The sequence below is a fragment of the Brachyhypopomus gauderio genome, chromosome 13 (genome assembly GCF_052324685.1).
Source record: "Brachyhypopomus gauderio isolate BG-103 chromosome 13, BGAUD_0.2, whole genome shotgun sequence".
NCBI lineage: Eukaryota > Metazoa > Chordata > Actinopteri > Gymnotiformes > Hypopomidae > Brachyhypopomus > Brachyhypopomus gauderio.
This window is the reverse complement of record NC_135223.1, coordinates 11,216,304-11,235,405: the sequence shown is the minus strand read 5'-3', so window position 1 is coordinate 11,235,405 and position 19,102 is coordinate 11,216,304. Positions and strand designations below refer to the sequence as shown.

The window sequence follows — 19,102 nt, the reverse complement described above, 5'->3', positions numbered from 1 at the left end:
ATTTACGTGAGTGCTTTGACTCTTCCTGCTGTTCTCCTTGCCTAAGCCACATTTATAACAGTTTGAGGCTTCACACAGTTAAGAACTTTTCGGCAATACATACAGGATACATAGAGCTTACAACGAAACATGTAGGCTATGTGCACAGCCTTACAGAAATCTGCTTTAGTATTCTTTTGCATTCATGGCCAACATCCTTTAGCTTATGCAAAATGTTCTTGTCAAATCCCTGCACTTGGACACTGAAGAAAATGTTGGCTCAGAATCCGTACAAAGTGCCACTGATCATTAAGGAGTTCATCTCAGGTGGAGAAGGTTGATGATTGTCAGACATATCTCTTGTTTTTGTCCCTCTGGGCTGGGCTGTTCTGCCCAATCAAAATGGCTTTTAAGGACAAGACCGGTTGCCCAAATGCTTCCTTGGGATGTTTAGATTGAAGGGAAAAAAATAACCATTATCTATCTTACTGAACACTGAATTTGAAAATTCAGTGATTTTTATCGATATCCCAACAAAGCTAATTTCAACAGAGCAGTCCTCATAAATTATGTCCATGAACAAATCTGGCAAAAAATGAGATGAAGAGTTTATAGTGTATGACAAAGGCAATAATCCTATGGTTTTCCTATTAGCAATGTAATCCAGGGTTCCTTTAATCTCTGGGCAGATTGCAGATTCTTTCACATTTATTTTGTATTTTTTACTTATTTTAAATTGTGACGAATGTTTTCCAAATATGAGCAACCTCTTATTCCCAGATTGTTATATAGATATGGACTTTTAACCTCTAACCCACTGTACCCACAGCACGTATTATAGAGAGTTTCAAATGTGTCAGTCAGTAGCAGGACTGACTAAGTCTTAAGTGGAGTAAGTGATCTCTGGTCCGAAGGATCTTCTAAGGTAAACACGTGGCCCACACTCTTCCAGCAGCGTTCGTTCCGCCCCCTTTTTTGGTTTGTTTGTTTTTTTTTTCTTTTTTGTTTTGATGAATGTTCCATTGGACATTACTCAAACATATGGCTCTATTGTGGCATTAAATGTCATGATTTTTAAATATCCAGTAAAAACATGACACAGTGACATTAATTTCTGCTTCCTCACCAGGTTACTGAGTCTCTTCATGTATGATATTCATTTGTTTACATCAATGTTTAATGAGGTGGCTATCATACAGAATTATACTGCAATTATGGCTGAAATTTTACAAAGAGAAAAAAACAACAATTTTTAAGCTTCAAATCTATCTTCAAGACCGTTGTCTTCTCTCTGTATTTACAGCTTCTGTTTTGCCTGTGGTTCCCTCCACTCGTCCATCTGTTATTCTTCCTTTCATCTCCTTGCTCTCTCTGTACCTCTTCATCTGCTCTGTGTATGTGTGCTCTCCTCCTTCCCTCTCCTCCTACCATCCTCCCACTCCTTTTACACTCCTCATTGCTTCACTCCCTTTCTCTTTCTTTTTCTCCCTCAGATCTTCCAATACTCTACCCAGCCCTCACACCCTCAAGCTTTTCCACATCCTTCATTCCCTTTAACTCTCTCTCTCTCTCTCTCTCTCTCTCTCTCTCTCTCTCTCTCTCTCTCTCTCTCTCTCTCGACCCCCTCCAGCCTCACACAGTCACTTCGTTCTTGCTCCCTGTCCTAACCCCCTGGTTTCCAGCCACTCCACTCCCACTCCCACCTCCCCCTCCTCCAGGGATAAAGTGTAGCTGCTCGATGGTGTTTTGCCTCTTAGCCGCAAACGCCAGCCTCCTGGCACTGTGTCCGCTCAGCGTTCCTGTTCCCATGACGACCCCTGTTCCCTGCATTTCACTCCACCCCACGCCTCCGACACCGCCACTTCCCTTATGGCCAGTCATGGTGGCCGGGGTTCGCTCTTGCTCCCGGCCTGAGGTCGGGTGTGAGTTCATCTTGATCATGTGGTGACGGTCAAGTGAAGGGGTGGCGCAGACATTCTGTTGTGACTGAGCCTTCTGGTGGCCCATGCGAGGCAAGGTTGGCACCATGCCCCCACCCCCACCACCGCCCCCTCCCCCTGTGTACTCGCCCATACCTGCCATGCCACTCCCACCCCCTCCGTACTCAACTCCGACCACTCCCACCTCCTCCTCTAGGTGATCTGGTGACATCAGCAACCTCTCCTTAGACTTGCGCAGGGTGTTCTGGGTATTGGAGTTTTTCGCCGCCGCAGCATTCATAGCTTTGTAGTACTGGTGCTGCTGGTTCTTAGAGAGCCTGGACAGAGTGTTACCATCTGCAAGGGCAAGGAGCTGGTCCGTGGACTTGACTCGGCGAGGCGGCTTGGAAAGCGTGTCGTAGTTCTGGTTGTGCTTTGATTCTTTTGGCTCAAGAGGATAGGGGTTGGGAGTGTGGCTGGGGGCGGACTGTGGGTGGGGTATCCGTGGGCGGGTGGCATGGGTGGGGAGCGTGCCTCGTCCACCCAGGGTGTAGTCACCACCCCAAGGCAAGTGGTGCTGAGAAGAGTGGAAGGCGGGAGGGGCATTGTTGGGTCTCCGTTTAGTCGTGCAGTATCCGGAATATTCTTCCAGACCTCCCTTTTCTGTTGAAGAGGGAGAAGAACATCGAATGAAATATGATAAAATACCTATTCAGGTAGAGACTGCAAAAAGGCTTGTACAATAAATGCCATTTGTCTTATTCCCTTTGTTATTTTCCCTTATTTATTACTAAATCAGTCAGACAGCTGACTAATCTCCTCCATTTTCTGTGCCAGGTACTGTTGGGCAAATCTTTTTCTTATTCCTTTTGAGAGTATTACATTTTTTCTCATAGTTAACGGATCATATTTCTACATTTGTTGCTACCTACTTCAGTTTAACCACAGAGAAGCAGCTGCAATGGTTAACAGTCATAATACCAGACAGTTCAAAACATGAACCTGACAGACAGAATGAGCAAATGAGAACTCTACACTTCACAATCGTGCTCATCCAAAACACCATAAGGGCAAGCAGAGGTGTTTTCGTCTCAAACAGCCGCCTTGTTAGACGAAACGAACAATCCCTTCATTGAAACATAACAGTGGCGGACATTGGGGTGAGTTTTGTTTATGAAGAAGCCCATATAAAGCCACTGAAATGTTCTCCAACTAAGGAACCAATATAGGAAACAGTGCCTGCAGACTTCCTCAGCACACAGATACTGCACACAGCACCAGTGTTACATTAACACGGCGCAGTGAAAGCCATATTACTACACATTGCACATCGGAGACCAGTTTAACACTGTAGGTGTTACTTTAACGCTAGCGATTTCTCTGCGAGTGATGAAAGACCATCTGTCGGCTTCAGCTGAGGTACAGATACTTCAGGTTGAAACAATATTCATATATATAAAATAGTCACCTCAGCTGTACACTCACCGACCACTTTGTTAGGTACACCTGTTCAACTGCTCAATAACGCAAATATATCAATCAATCAACCAATCATGTGGCAGCAACTCAATGCATTTAGGCATGTAGACATGGCCAAGACAATCTGCTGCAGTTCAAATCGAGCATCAGACTGGGGAAGAACGGTGATTTAAGTGACTTTGAACGTGGCATGGTTGTTGGTGCCAGACGGGCTTGTCTGAGTATTTCAGAAACTGCTGATCTACTGGGATATTCATGCACAACCACCTCTAGGGTTTACAGAGAATGGTCCGAAAAGAGAAAATATCCAGCAAATGCTTTGTTGATGCCAGAGGTCAAAGGAGAATGGGTAAACTAGTTCGAGCTGATAGAATAGCAACAGTAACTCAAATAACCACTCGTTACAACTGAGGCATGCAGAAGAGCATCTCAGAATGCACAACATGTCGAACCTTGAGGAGGATGGGTTACAGCAGCAGAAGACCACACCGGGTGTCACTCCTGTCAGCTAAGAACAGGAAACAGAGGCTACAATTCACGCAGGCTCACCAAAATTGATCAATAGAAGATTGGAAAAACGTTGCCTGGTTTGATGAGTCTCGATTTCTGCTGCAACATTTGGATGGTAGGGTCAGAATTTGGTGAAAACAACATGAAAGCATGGATCCATCCTGCTTTGTATCAACGTTTCAGGCTGCTGGTGGTGGTGCAACGGTGTGGGGGATATTTTCCTGACACACTTTGGGCCCATTAGTTCCAATTGAGCATTGTGTCAACGCCACAGCCTATCTGAGTATTGTTGCTGACCATGTACCTCCTTTTATGACCACAGTGTACCCATCTTCTGATGTCTACTTCCAGCAAGATAACGTGCCATGTCATAAAGTGCGAATCATCTGAGACTGATTTCTTGAACATGACAATGAGGTCACTGTACTCGAATGGCCTCCACAGTCACCAGATCTCAATCCAATAGAACACCTTTGGGATGTAGTGTAACAGGAGACTCGCATCATGAATGTGCAGCCGACAAATTTGCAGCAACTGCGTGATGCTATCATGTCAATATGGACTAGACTCTCTGAGGAATATTTCCAGTACCCTATTGAATCTATGCCACAAAGGATTAAAGCAGTTCTGAAGGCAAAAGGGGGTCCAACCCAGTACTAGCAAGGTGTACCTAATAAAGTGGCCAGTGAGTGTATGCCTTAAAACACAGTGTTAGCCATTTATGATTATATTTGCCAGAATTTATTGCCCTCAGAATGTCCCAGTCTCTCTCTCTCTCTCTCTCTCTCTCTCTCTCTCAGTATCTCCCTCTCTGTCTCTGTCTCCCTCTTTCTCAAGTCAGGTCAAGATGGCTTTATCAGCATGACTGTATCAAATACAATATTGCCAAAGCACTGAAAATGTTTCCATTGTTACCTCACAAAAAAATTGTAGCATTAGCAATAATAATAAAGCACTATCATCCACAACAACAATAATAACAATATAATGTGTGTGTGTGTGTGTGTGTGTGTGTGTGTGTTTGTGTGTGTGTGTGTGTGTGTTGAGAAGATGGGAAGTCACAGACTGCCTCACATGCGATGACATATTGTCACATATTTTGCTCTGAGGGTTTATATGTGCCCTGCTCCAAGAATAATTTTTACTTTAGTCATATTATTGAAATTTTGGAGTATGTATTGTATATTTAATGTGAAATTGTCATGTTTTTTAAAAAATGTTCACAGTACAGGAGAAAGTGCATCTCTCCTCATTGGACAGCCAGGTCTGTCTGTTCTATAGCAGGACTGTGGTCACTGGGCCTGTACTTATTTAGGATCTGTCTCTGCTTTGTATATCTGGCAGTAAGGACCCTGCTCTATGTTTTAGTTTCATATCCCAAATAGTACATTTTCTTTATTTTATAATCTGATTTAGTTTCATGTTTGGTGGTAAAGCAGTTAGTGGTTAGTGAACCTCAGAACCAGCTGATTAGGAGGACTCTGGTTATGTTTCAGCTCTTGGGTCTCCTTAAAACGCAGTGTTCCTCTGGGACTGGCCTTTAGATGCTTCCAGACACATAGGGATCTTCTTTGTATGTGTATTGAAAATGGAAATCAGCCTAATTCTGCCCTGCAGAACTGGAGTTTTAAGAATCATTTAGGAGAATTCTACATGCTTTCTACAGGATGCTTGTCCCATCTGGTGTAACTGTGGTGACTGAGTGGACCCCATATCTCACTTCCAAACAGCACAATAGGTCGTATTACACTATCAAATAATTTGGACCAAATTAAAATGTGTTGTTATATCACTGTTGGAGAATATCCTCTTTATTGCATATAAAGCTCTGTGAGCTTTTTTCCTTTAGGGCATTCACTGCCTAGCTGAAACTCCCTGATGCAGTAATGATGAGACCGAGGTGAATGTACTGCACTGCATCGTGTGCTTTAAGGCCACGCTGCCTAGAGTGAACTGGTGTCTGTGCTCCTGACGTCTGGGCTTCATTTGGAAGAAGGGCCCAGTTCTGGCAGAATTCTCCAGCAGGTCCAGGTGCTGCTGTGGTCCATGCACGGTGAGTTACAGCAGCACCAAGTCACCTTCATAGAGCAGCAATTTAACTTCCTTGTTTTTTAGGGAGAGTCCGGAGGATACAGACCCTTCAAACAGCATCACTAACACATTTATGGAAATTATGAATAGTGCTGGACTGAGGCTGCCTCCCTGTCTCACCCCTCTCTCGTCTGTCTGCCTGTCTCACTCCTCTCTCATCTGGCTGTCTCACTCCCCTCTCCTCTTTCCTGGGTGAAGAATTCTGTATGGTTTCTGCAACTTTTTAACCTGAATTTTTTAAATCAAATACATTGATTTCATAACATCACAGACTTTACCCCCTACATCAATTTGTAAATGTTTATAATATAGTCCGCTAAATAAAAGACCTCAACAAAATCAACAAAACGAAAAAGGCAAATTTTTTTTTTCATTTTCTGTTTGATTTACGTGTTTATTGATTAACGTGTGTAAGGTGTAAATGTGGTCAGCTGTATGGTGATGTGAAAGGAAGCCACTCTGACTCTCACTCAGGACCTGTGTGCACAGAGACACTACCGGTGCTCTTAAATGGGGTTCATGCCTCTTCTCAGCCTGCCACTGACCCCCCCAGTGATGCCCCTGCCCCTGTCACCACTTGTAGGACACATGTGGCTCTATGTCATCGGTGCATAGAAGCTGAAAACGTTGTGTCTAGCCGCGGGAGCAGCGAGGACTCTCCTGCAGACTCACCCAGGCGCTTGAGGGAAGAGTATCGGTTGATCTCGGGCTTCATGGCGGCCTCGTAAGATGGTGGGAGGTGCGCCAGGTTGTGCAGGGATTGGTGGAAGGAGGGCTGGGCTTTCATGGCGTTGGTGTGCTTACTGGGTTTCAGTGTCCCGCCTCCGGTCATCTGCATGTTGTTCATACGCGGGGCGCGTTCTGTTGACAAAAACATGCGTGTATATAAGCACAGGCAGATGCAGAGTAAAACACATTCATACATAAAATATAGACAAATAATACATACAGAATTATAATTTCCTGTGTAAGAGCAATTCAATTTGTTAATATAATAATACCTTATAATAATACATTATATTATTTATGTAATTATACACAGACATTTTAATTTAATAGCATTCTCTATAGAAATAGCCTGCAGATAAAATAAACCTTTCCTTTGTTGCACAACTATAAAAAATAAAAAAGGAAAAGAATTGAGATGCCTCACCAATGGTGGCAGTGTGTTTAGGACTGGAACCTGAAGTGTGAATCAGGTTATGCTGCAGATTCCCTACTGGGAAAAGAACAAAACAAGATGTGTGTGTAAGGCAGGAGGGACAGGAGTAGATGTGTGTGTGTAAGGCAGGAGGGACAGGAGTAGATGTGTGTGTAAGGCAGGAGGGACAGGAGTAGATGTGTGTGTAAGGCAGGAGGGACAGGAGTAGATGTGTGTGTGTAAGGCAGGAGGGACAGGAGTAGATGTGTGTGTAAGGCAGGAGGGACAGGAGTAGATGTGTGTGTAAGGCAGGAGGGACAGGAGTAGATGTGTGTGTGTAAGGCAGGAGGGACAGGAGTAGATGTGTGTGTAAGGCAGGAGGGACAGGAGTAGATGTGTGTGTAAGGCAGGAGGTACAGGAGTAGATATGTGTGTAAGGGAGGAGGGACAGGAGTAGATGTGTGTGTAAGGCAGGAGGGACAGGAGTAGATGTGTGTGTAAGGCAGGAGGGACAGGAGTAGATATGTGTGTAAGGCAGGAGGGACAGGAGTAGATGTGTGTGTAAGGCAGGAGGGACAGGAGTAGATGTGTGTGTAAGGCAGGAGGGACAGGAGTAGATATGTGTGTAAGGCAGGAGGGACAGGAGTAGATGTGTGTGTAAGGCAGGAGGGACAGGAGTAGATATGTGTGTAAGGCAGGAGGGACAGGAGTAGATGTGTGTGTAAGGCAGGAGGGACAGGAGTAGATATGTGTGTAAGGCAGGAGGGACAGGAGTAGATGTGTGTGTAAGGCAGGAGGGACAGGAGTAGATGTGTGTGTAAGGCAGGAGGGACAGGAGTAGATGTGTGTGTAAGGCAGGAGGGACAGGAGTAGATGTGTGTGTAAGGCAGGAGGGACAGGAGTAGATATGTGTGTAAGGGAGGAGGGACAGGAGTAGATGTGTGTGTAAGGCAGGAGGGACAGGAGTAGATATGTGTGTAAGGCAGGAGGGACAGGAGTAGATGTGTGTGTAAGGCAGGAGGGACAGGAGTAGATATGTGTGTAAGGCAGGAGGGACAGGAGTAGATGTGTGTGTAAGGCAGGAGGGACAGGAGTAGATGTGTGTGTAAGGCAGGAGGGACAGGAGTAGATGTGTGTGTAAGGCAGGAGGGACAGGAGTAGATATGTGTGTAAGGGAGGAGGGACAGGAGTAGATGTGTGTGTAAGGCAGGAGGGACAGGAGTAGATGTGTGTGTAAGGCAGGAGGGACAGGAGTAGATATGTGTGTAAGGGAGGAGGGACAGGAGTAGATGTGTGTGTAAGGCAGGAGGGACAGGAGTAGATGTGTGTGTAAGGCAGGAGGGACAGGAGTAGATATGTGTGTAAGGCAGGAGGGACAGGAGTAGATGTGTGTGTAAGGCAGGAGGGACAGGAGTAGATGTGTGTGTAAGGCAGGATTTGGGCAGTTCCTCCACTGCAGGAGTGTGATGCAGTGAAGGGGTGAAGTGAGGGGGATACACTGTATGCTGTATTTTTTCAAGTCACTGAAAAAAGGATCCTAACTGGTTTCGTTAAATGAACACTCCAGTGTTTTTCAACCTAATCTCAATCTCAAAGCACATGTTTTTGGTGAATACTTTTATGAGTTCCTCAGTCAAATATATTTGTAAATTAGGCTGTAAATCTGTATAATTAATTCTTTCACAGATGGAACTACTTTTCCAGAGGGAAGAATTTGTGGTAATACATTAATGCGGGACTACTGTCATTCGGCTCAAAGTAAATACTGTTCCACTCATTTATGGATACATTCAAGGGAATTTCTCAGCCTTAGCCCAAGATTGAGTACTTTTTAGTTTTGTTTTTCTCTAGCGTGTGAAGGCTGGACATAATCACATATGAACAGTGATGGTAAGATGGTCTCTCATGGAATTCTATTGTAAGAGGATGGGTCTGCACTTACGTCTGTTGTCTTTGCTCTGCAGCGTAGGGTAGAGGTTTTTGGGAGGTCTGCCCAGGGTCCCCTCTCCTCCTCCCCCTGTGCCGATGGCCACACTGTTGTTTCGCTCCCCCTGCTGCACGGGGCTGGACTGGTGACGTAGCATGTCCACCAAAGCCCTGCCAGCACCAACCGGCCATGAGAAGGAGACATCAGAAACCAGAGGCTGAGGGTAAGGTAAAGGCAACCTCCGGAACCAAACACTGAGATCGAAACTGCTTCTCCTCACCTGGGCATGTTGAGCTCCCGGTTGCGAGGTTGCCGAGACGCCTTGTGAAATGCCACCTTGATGGCGACCGCCACTGCGACCGTGAACGAGATCACTCCGCCGATGACATACACGGTGTTGTTGCTCTGTTCGATGCGGCTGAGGTCAGGGTCGGGGAGGTGGTGGGGGGGTTTTGTGCCAGGCGGAGGGGTGTTTGCCCACACGGGCGATTTGTAGTTATGGCAGCTGTTCTGGTCGAGTCTGCGCGAGCGATCTGGGCAGCAGAAGCGGTAGTGGCATGTCCCGCAGCAGTAGATGAAGTCATCCTTGGAGCAATTGAAAGTGAGGTCGTACTGGCCCATGACGTCATAGTACCCGCGACAGACGTCCACTTCGACCAGCCGCCGAGGGGGCGGGGCCACCTTTGCGGCCCCGAGTGGAGGCTTTAAGGCGTCGGCTGTGTCATTCTTCCACAGCACCTGAGCCTGTGGCCTTGGGGGCATCTCTGCGACGGGCGGCGGTGACTTCGAACTGACTATCACACCCTTCCTCTTGCCGCCAACGATGCGTAGATTGTCTTTGCTCTGGTCGATGTGGCTGAGGTCAGGGTCGGGGAGGTGGTGGGGGGGTTGGGTGTCAGGCGGGGGGGTGGTGGCCTTCACGGGAGGTTTGTAGTTTTGGCAGCTGTTTTGGTCGAGTCTGCGCGAGTGATCTGGGCAACAGAAGCGGAAGTGGCAGGACCCGCAGCAGTAGATGAAGTCATCCTTGGAGCAGTTGAAGGTGGGGTCGTACTGGCCCATGACGTCATAGTACCCGCGACAGACGTCCGTTTTGACCAGCCGCCGAGGGGTTTCGTTCTTCAACAACACCTGAGCCTGTGGCCTTGGTGGCATTTCTGCGACAGGGGGTGGAGACTTTGGCCGGCCTGTCACACCCTTTCCTTGTGCATTTGTCCCGCCTCTAGACAGGGGTGGCAACAACCCCCAGCCGCTGGGCCTGGGAACGGCAGTAGGGCTGACTGTTGGTCGGCCGAGGCCGTTCCTGGGTCTGGAGGGGTCCGGGACACTGGCCGAGGATGCGTTGAGCGGAGCGACGATTAGCAGGAAGAGGAGGGTGACACGCACTCGAGCTCCCAAGGTGGGCATCATCTCTATGTGACTAACAAGGCTATTTTCTCTTGCTGACTCAATGCGCTGCACCATTGCAGAATCCTCTGTTACAACCAGCCTCCTTAACGCTGCATGAAAAGCATTTAAATCACGGGTGTCCAACGTGTTTTTGTGTCAGTATCAAAACAGTCCATAAATAAATGAAGTTCTTATATGTAAAAAAAATAAAATAAAATGGGGGGGGGGGCAATTCCGTGCAAAGTTCCGGGATGGAATCGGGGGACAGAGATTACAACGGCGTTTTAGGTTCAAGGCAAACTCAGATTTAAAAAGAGCAGAGGAAACACCCCAGTGCTATGGAAAAATAATCAAAACGCCAGCAAGTTCTTATCATTCCTCTAGTACTCTGGAGATGGGCAGGAAGTACTACTCCCTTCAGGCAAAGTGAGCTGATTTTTTAATCTTCATAAAACACTCACTATTCTCCTTTCCTCAGAGGTCTGGGGCAAAATAAGATAAAGCATGTATGTATCTCAAGGGTAAAATGGCTTTCCTCATTATAATTGTGTTACATCAACCATCAGTTGAGGCAGAGTTGTGATAGCTGATTTATGAAGGCTTTTAGCTAACAAATACAGGCTTTTTTTTAAGCACGTAGGTTTTTAAGTAAGTATATTCTCCTGGTTTTGGCACTTATTATGAAGAATTATTCACTTAAGAGCAAAGGTCAACTGTAAACACCATAAAATGTAAACTAATGTTCTTTTTTTTTACAATCTTCTGTATAATTTCAATACAACATGATCTGGGCACTCTTTATATTCAACAGTGGCACTTAAGTCTTTAAGAATTTCCCTGACCAGTAATACTCCCTGAATGCAGTTTGCCTTGAGTCCTTTAAAAGTGTTTCATAATCAACTGTATTGACATAACCATAATAAAAGTCTAACGTTACTGTCTCGATGCTGTGGTTCTAATCTACACTGATGTCTGACTAGTTATGGCGGTACACTCTTGGGATGGCTGAGGTCAGTGTGATGGGGAATCATTCTGACTGCACAGCACTTTCGTGGCGTCTTCCAACAGTGTCGAAGGGTTCAAGAGAAACCTAGATTCATTTTTACAAGGGCTTTTCCAGAAATGTGCTTTTATCAAGCTTATCAACAATGTGGATGAGATAAAAGGTGTGAATTCTATTACCTTTATGGCAAAATAAATCAAAATTTTAATAAGTTGCACTTAATTTTTAAAGTCTTTACTAATGTACTGCACAAATATATGTGCTGTTGGAATGGGACGTTCGGTAGAGGTCTTTCATTACTTTCAGTACTGGTTTAATTTGGCCCTGGACGTGGCCCTGGAAAAATTATTCCTCTATCAGCAGGCAGCAGTCTGAGGAGTGTGGCTGTCCGTCACACCAGCACTCCGGTCCGGATGCATTCGGCGCTGCTGCCTTGAGAAGCAGTGTGTTGAGTCAGGCTCTCTGCGACGCGGGGGAGCCTTTGGAACGTGGCCGGTGCGTGCAGGTGCTGGAAATGACGTGGAGATCCCAGACTAGTTTCACTCTGCTCTTCCCACTCTCTTCTCCATCAGCTTTGGAATTCGAAGGTCCTTATCGCTGGCACCGTGTTCGGGGGCAGACACGGCGAGCTGAAATGAAGAATAAATCAGCACATTACACACGGCCTAGGAGCGTGTACACACACACACACACGCCAACACACACATACATACGCACACACACAAACACACACACGCACATAGATATACGCAGCTGTTCCCAAGATCGTAAGCTGCCCTTACACTTTTGCTACACACTCAGGGCCAGACCCCATGCACTGCACAGCTGTAACTGACTGTTGGCCATATTAAACAGCACACAGCAACCTAAGTCCCCACTACATTCATGAAGGAAAAAAAACAACAATCTTTGTGAAAAGCTTTTCAAGCATTTCTAAGCCCATTAAGAATTATTATTGTTCAGTTGAATATCTCGAAGACTATATTGCCAATGTTGCCAGGGTGGATTCCAGTATAATGGACAGAGAGAAGCGGAGGAATGTCGGATCGTTTTGGTGGTGCGTGGCACAGGGACGGGTAATGGCGGTTTGTTTAATGTGTTACTATGTGCCAGTGTGACTCAGAGGCATTGAGAGGGTCTGAATGGTAGCGATGATCCGAACAAACAGTGATCAATTCCTTTCATAAGGCTCATGATGAGGGAGCGAGAGAGAGAGAGAGGAGAGAGAGAGAGAGAGAGAGAGAGAGAGAGAGAGAGAGAGAGAGAGAGAGAGAGAGAGAGAGAGAGAGAGAGAGAGAGAGAGAGAGAGAGAGAGGGAGCGCTCGGTTGCTTGCGGGTACGCATTATTATATGTGTCAGTATGTTATGCGTCAGGCGTGTGCATGCAGGAGAGGGAGTTTAGTTATTCTGTTGCGCCTGAAGTATTTTATCTGTATCTGATTTTTTTATGCATTTGTGAGGCTTGTGAAAATCAGTGAGATATAAAATGAGACAGGAGTGTAAAACATAGGAGGAAAGAGACAGTGTGTAAGTGAGTGCATGTATGAGAAAGATTGAGAGAGAAAGAGAGAGAGGGAGAAAGAGAGATAAATGCAGGGTAGGGATTTAAATGAGTGCAGAGAGGAACAGGAACAAACAGAGCCAGAGGTATGGCAGAGAAGCTCTGTGTGTGTGTGTGTGTGTGTGTGTGTGTGTGTGTGTGTGTGTGTGTGTGTGTGTGTGTGTGTGTGTGTGTGTGTGTGTGTGTGTGTGTGTGTGTGTGTGTGTGTGTGTGTGTGTGTATGGTGATGATGGTGTGTGTGTGTGGGAGTTCAGTGTGTGGGTGGCAGAGAATGGAGAGCTTTCTGTGACACCACTTACCAGCACACACGTACACACACAGCATACAGCACAGTATGTACCGCACGCTGCATGTGCAGAATACAGCGCATCCAGCGAACATGAGACAAGCAGCATACCTTCAGAGCAGAGCGTTTACACTGCCACAGGCTGCACACGCCAGCACACAGGCTGCCATGTACAATACAGGCACGGGTGCACACGGGCAAAAGGGAGATTCTGCCACACTAGCATAAGGTTATTCTATACATATACACAGCACAGTGGGAGTGCAAAAAGGTGCACAGCGTTTGGTTATCACAGAATGAGGAATGCATTCTCTCTCTCTCGCTCTCTCTCTCTCTCTCTCACACACACACACACACGCAATGATTTCATTTTATTACCTCTGTATTAATTACTTTATACCAGTTTAATTACGCCTTTGTTTAATTAAACCTTACCTAAATCAACCAATTTACAACAAGAAATTAAGTTCAGCTTTTCATTTTGCTATATATTCATCAGATTTTTTTTATTTCTGCCATTCTATGCACAAGCTATACGCACTCAAAAATGTGATATATTATTTATATCAATTATCAGTTCAGATGTAATTTGAATTTGTGCGCGTGCATGTGTGAAATATGTATATGTAAAGGAACACTGTACTTCACGGTTTCACACAAATCAAACTGCTGTAAGCGCTACGTTGTTCTTTCTTAATAATAAAACAGCATTGCTCGTTCTTTTGGTTGCTAACACTGGTCTCCATCTTCACACACACACACACACACACACACACACAGATATGCACAACCCTGCACAAATAAAACACTGAGTCTACGCATGCTGGTTTCACAGGATATACAGAATTTCACATAACAGAACAGTGTTTTGCCTGCATATGCCTATAATTTAACAAAATAATCTGGGGTTCTTCTTTGAGAAATGGGATTTTGATTAGATATTGTACCTATCAATAAAACAGCATGTTCAGGAGAACGTTCCATCCTTTATGCCATGCCTATTTCATATTAGAAATACTTGGTGGTGGTTGCCATTAGAATTTAGATTGAATAATATATATTGAATTCAATAATAATATATATTCTTCACTAATTTAATTCAAATTCTTGTAGAATTACACTTGAAAACTTTATTAAGATCACCTTCTCATACCAACTAGCATTGTAAATAATCAGGTTTTTTTTGGCCACCCTAATTCACAGTTATTGTAGGCGCTACATGATAATGATAAACATTTACATTTGTGAACACCTGCTGGGAACCTTGAGTGCTATGGGTCATTTTGTGACCTGGCAGTGAAACAGGGGGTCAGTATTCTAACACTCCCAGAGTGATGTGAGAGATATGCTGTTTGTCTAAATGAGGGGAGGGGGTCAGTATTCTAACACTGCCAATGGACGTGAGAGATGCACTAGCTATCTGCTGACTGCTCCTTCTGAAGCACTGTGGTGAGATTTGACACAGCTGGATGGGCATACACACTTGCGTGCTGATGTGACATTCGTCCAAATTTAACATGTTAGAACCAGAAACAGTAAACCTGACTTATTGATGAATTCACCTGGAGTAAAAGATACAGCAGATAATGAATTTAGCTGATGGAACGAGTAAAGGAATGAATTGGGAGAGAGAGGGTGTAGGCAATAACATCTAAGAAACCAGTAACTTCCTATTTTCATGTACTACAGCATCAAGAGAATGGTGCTAGCCTGCGTAGGCCACTTTTAACACCTTCTAATATATGTGGAACAGTACGTCCCTCTCTGTAAACTGGATTAGGCCTCCTTAAGCACAGCGCCCCATCATCAAGAGACTGTGGGCGATGAGAGAGAGAGACGCGCCACTGGAGATGGGGCGCGTTGACGACTTCCCAGAACAGTCGGCCTGTTGAGTTCACCGAGGAGCGATCACCAGGCCGTCAGATTCCGCCGGATTGCTGCGAAATCTTAACGCACTCTTTTATTCCGTTCCGCCGAGCTGCGCGTCTGTTTTGGACGTTTTCTTCGTTTTTTCCCTTTCCCACCCTCACTTTCTCTCGCTCACTTTCTCTCCCTCTCCCTCGCTCTCCCTCTCTTTATGATATTCCGTGCGTGGGCTGAGGCAGCTAGATCTCTCTCTTTTCCTCTCAGAATAGCACTGCAGCAGTTCATACTTGTGCAAGGGGAGGAAGAGAAAGAATGACAGGGAGAACGAACAGACCTTCTTCTCCCTCCGAGGCTGCTTTCCTCGAGGAAGATATGCACTTTCCTCCTTTTTTTGCGCACCTCGACGGAACAGCCTTTTCCCCACCTGTCTCACACCTGATCCCTTTAGATGTGAGGGTACTGGCCCTGCACCTCCTCGCACTCGTATGCCCTTGTTTCTGTCGTTTCGTCTTTGCCCCACAGATGACATCTGCTCTGACACTTTGACAGTGACGCTGGGTTTACACAGCCAGTGCCATCGCCGAGAAATTACGCACGGGGTTCTCGCCACTTCGTGCCCCGCTTGCTCACCACACACTCCGTAGCTCAAATGGCCAGAAGATTTCGTCACTTCAAGCACTCGCCATTATGAAATGTGCAGATTGCTTTACTCCTTTCCCTCTCTGTGGTATTAAACTTTCTGAAGGACCATCTCCGTGATTAGGTTAAGCAGTCTTGTCTGTCAGGTCTGCGAGGGCTGAGTGGAGCTGACTGTCTACACTTGACTGACACAGAAGTGGTTTGTCTGGTGGATGTAGAGGGCAGTGGCGCAAATTATGTAGGACAGAATGAGACTGTGCGCGTGTGTGTGCGTGTGTGAGACAGACAGAGAGAGAGAGAGAGAGAGAGAGAGAGAGAGTGTGTGTGTGTGTGTGTGTGTGTGTGTGTGTGTGTGTGTGTGTGTGTGTGTCCGGTCAGAAAATGTTTGGCAGATGACGGCTGTCTTCCTTTGTATTGTAAGGCCTACGTTACACACGCATGTTCCCGCAAGAAGCCAAGCTGCAGAACAAAATTTCACGACTTTTTCACTCAGCAGGGAGTATTCCACCAGTTTGGGCAGATAATGTACGGACAAGTAGCACACAGCATAATCATTTAACAGTTAATGACACATGCATCCAGGCTCGAATCACGAGCGCAATGTGAGTTGTGGAACTGCGCAGCGGAGCTTTCGCCGCAGTGATGTGCAATCAGCGTCGTTTATTTCTGCATGCGCCTTTTTACTTCTAGCAGTGTTAGGGGATCGATTAGTACCTCCGTGTTTTATCCATGTTGTGGACTAGTGATGCGCACGTATAGTAATGAGTGAGTAGGTGGGAATGAAAGCCAGCGAGAGTGCACTGAATGGTCGTCTGCGTTGGCGTGAATGCATGTTCGGATAAAGTGGCGGTGTAGCTTCACTGTGCTTACGAAGTCCGGACTACATGTATGCTGGTAAAATTAATGAAATAAATAAAACACCTGACGACTTTACGATCAGCAGCCTTTTGTCGTTCAATATTTTATTTTTTACAAAAACTGGCAGAGGAGCAAAAGTGACACAGAGGAACATAACGAGCCAGTCATAAGCGAAATCACAGCAAAAGAAAACGTAGAACAACTTGGTGACTTACCTGTCTGGCTGAACCTCACGACGACGCTGCTCTCACCATTACATTCAACCCACCGCGGCGTTATTATGACCCCGGGGGTTTATTCCCCACCAGAGACCACGCTCAGAAAATGTATTCTAGATATAAAAACAGTTTTGCTTACCTGATTTCCGCAAGGTTTTCTTTTTCGCTGGTGTAGCTGTCTCCATTTTCCTTTAAAGACGATGGATTAATCTACACCTATACACATCCTGTATACGTGTTTTAAACTTATTTACAGTGAGTGTTTACATATCGCCTAGGTTATAGTACTGCGAAAGCATTCCAGAAGTAAAATATCCAGTTAGTTCCTCGGTTTGGTTTAAGGGGACAAGTCAACGCACAGCCACGGTGGTCTTAAACTGTTGCTGCGCCTAACACTGTTTTGTCGGTGTTCTTAGAAATGGCAACATGTAACTCCTTCACGTCGGTGTCGCTCGACACACACTGCCGAGTGTGCACACACACATTCCAGCCCTAGCGCCCAACACCGGTGGAATGAGGCGGTGGTCTCGCGAAGGTCCGAAGTGCATTTAATGGTCTCGCATGCCAGTCTTGTTTAGGGATTGATGCGTCGCTTCTGGATCGTTTCAAGTGTTCCTCAAGCGACTTCCCATTATTTTTGCGAATATGGCTGGCTAGGCAATATGTAAGAGGTGGGGGGGGGGGATCGGTTGCCACAGCAACGATGTTATTTTATTGGTGACTGTCTCGGGGTGATGGATAATCTATACAATAAAGAAAACATTTTCTTAATGGATAAGAAAATTTATTTTTAATTATGGTACTTAGTTGTTCGATAGTAGTTGCTTGGCGTTTCGTGTCGCGCTTTTGTGCTTCCCCCCAATAGCAGTTATACCTAAATGGCCATGATGTTAGAAGAAAAACTAAATGGCAAAGGTCTATTCGTTTTTTAAGTAATATGTCATAACGATATTAACACCAATAAATAAATTGTGTTTGCTTTTAACGCACTACGACTGTATTGGTAAGCCAGTTTATCATATCCTAAACATCCTCATCGAACATGATACATAGATTAGTTATCATCCTGGAGTGTTAGAGTGTTTCAGACTAGATAGTATTTTACAGGTCTGAAAAAGAACAAACAATGTAGCATGTCTCATCCGACAGTTGTGTCATGTATTGTGTATCGCTTCACAATTGTGACTACTCGAGGGAACTAGATACAGCTATGCGCATAATAACTCTGTATTACTCCGCGCTAAGGAAGACCATTAAAGTAACTAAACCCGGTGTACGGTGCATCTTTATTGTTGTGTCAATACCAGTTTGTGAAGTACCAAACACAGAACAACTTCAAGATGAGGAATAATGGAACTGATTTTCATGCCGTCAAAGAGAAAGTATGTGTGAAACAACCAAGGAAGTTTGTATCTCCCTCCTGGCTGGTGTGCGCGTTGCTACCGAAAAAACGAGAAAGCAAAAAAAAAAAAAAAGGTGACGCGAGGCCTCGTGAGTAAAGACTGATCTGAAATGTCTGGGATTATCGTATATCGACCTTCTTGATGAGTCTTGTTTGACGAGTTTGCTCAGGCAAATGGCATAGGACGACTCGTTGGTGTCCACGTTTTTGACTGTAAGGTCAAAATATTTTCAGTTTACTGCAATCTCTAGACAAACCAGGCAGCAAGTCGGATGAAACTGTTGTGGTCACTCCGTCAGCTCATTTCTCACTGAAGCCTATAGTCATTGGAGAACGTTTTAGATTCCTCAAAAGGGGTCAAGAGGAAGTAGCGTTTATAGTAATGTTTGTTGCTGCATTAAAAGGGCTAGAACTGAGAGTTGGATTCTGTGCTCAATGACACGATTCGAGACAGGCTCTTGTGTGGGCTGAGGAGCGAAGCTATCCAGAAACGCCTTCTGACTGAACATGCACTCACATCAGAAATGGCTATTGAAATTAGTGTCCATGGAGTTGGCTGCCAAAGAGGCCCAACAGCTCAGCACTAATGGGAAATTGTACACTGTTTCTGTTGAAAAGAGCAAGGCCTCAGGTAAGTGCTACATCAAATATGCATGTAAAATAAAAAAATGCACAGTTAAATCTAAGAAACAAGACTACAGAAAGTCTGTGTATTCCAGTCTAAAATGTATGTGCATAACAATAACAAAAGGCATCACAGGGATACTGGGTCTCACCATTAAATGAAGGACACCCAGGAGGTATGGAAATTGATACTGGTGCAGCAGGCTCTATTGT

General features: G+C 45.3%; 1 protein-coding gene across 2 annotated transcripts; it reads right to left on the bottom strand.

The window, feature by feature from the left end:
• Window positions 1-897: 897 nt before the first annotated feature.
• On the bottom strand, window positions 898-17,489 carry shisa7a (shisa family member 7a). 2 transcript variants are annotated; one of them, XM_076970863.1, is made up of 6 exons: window positions 17,003-17,489; window positions 9,327-12,064; window positions 9,062-9,216; window positions 7,132-7,197; window positions 6,651-6,839; window positions 898-2,561 (listed from the first exon to the last, which is right to left on the bottom strand). In XM_076970863.1, the coding sequence occupies exons 2-6, from the start codon at window positions 10,505-10,507 to the stop codon at window positions 1,612-1,614; spliced, it is 2,541 nt and encodes an 846-aa protein (XP_076826978.1). In that variant the 5' UTR covers window positions 10,508-12,064; window positions 17,003-17,489; the 3' UTR covers window positions 898-1,611. The 2 variants fall into 2 exon arrangements, with proteins under 2 accessions (XP_076826978.1, XP_076826979.1); XM_076970864.1 differs by having other exon boundaries at window positions 7,132-7,194.
• Between the last annotated feature and the right edge of the window lie 1,613 nt (window positions 17,490-19,102).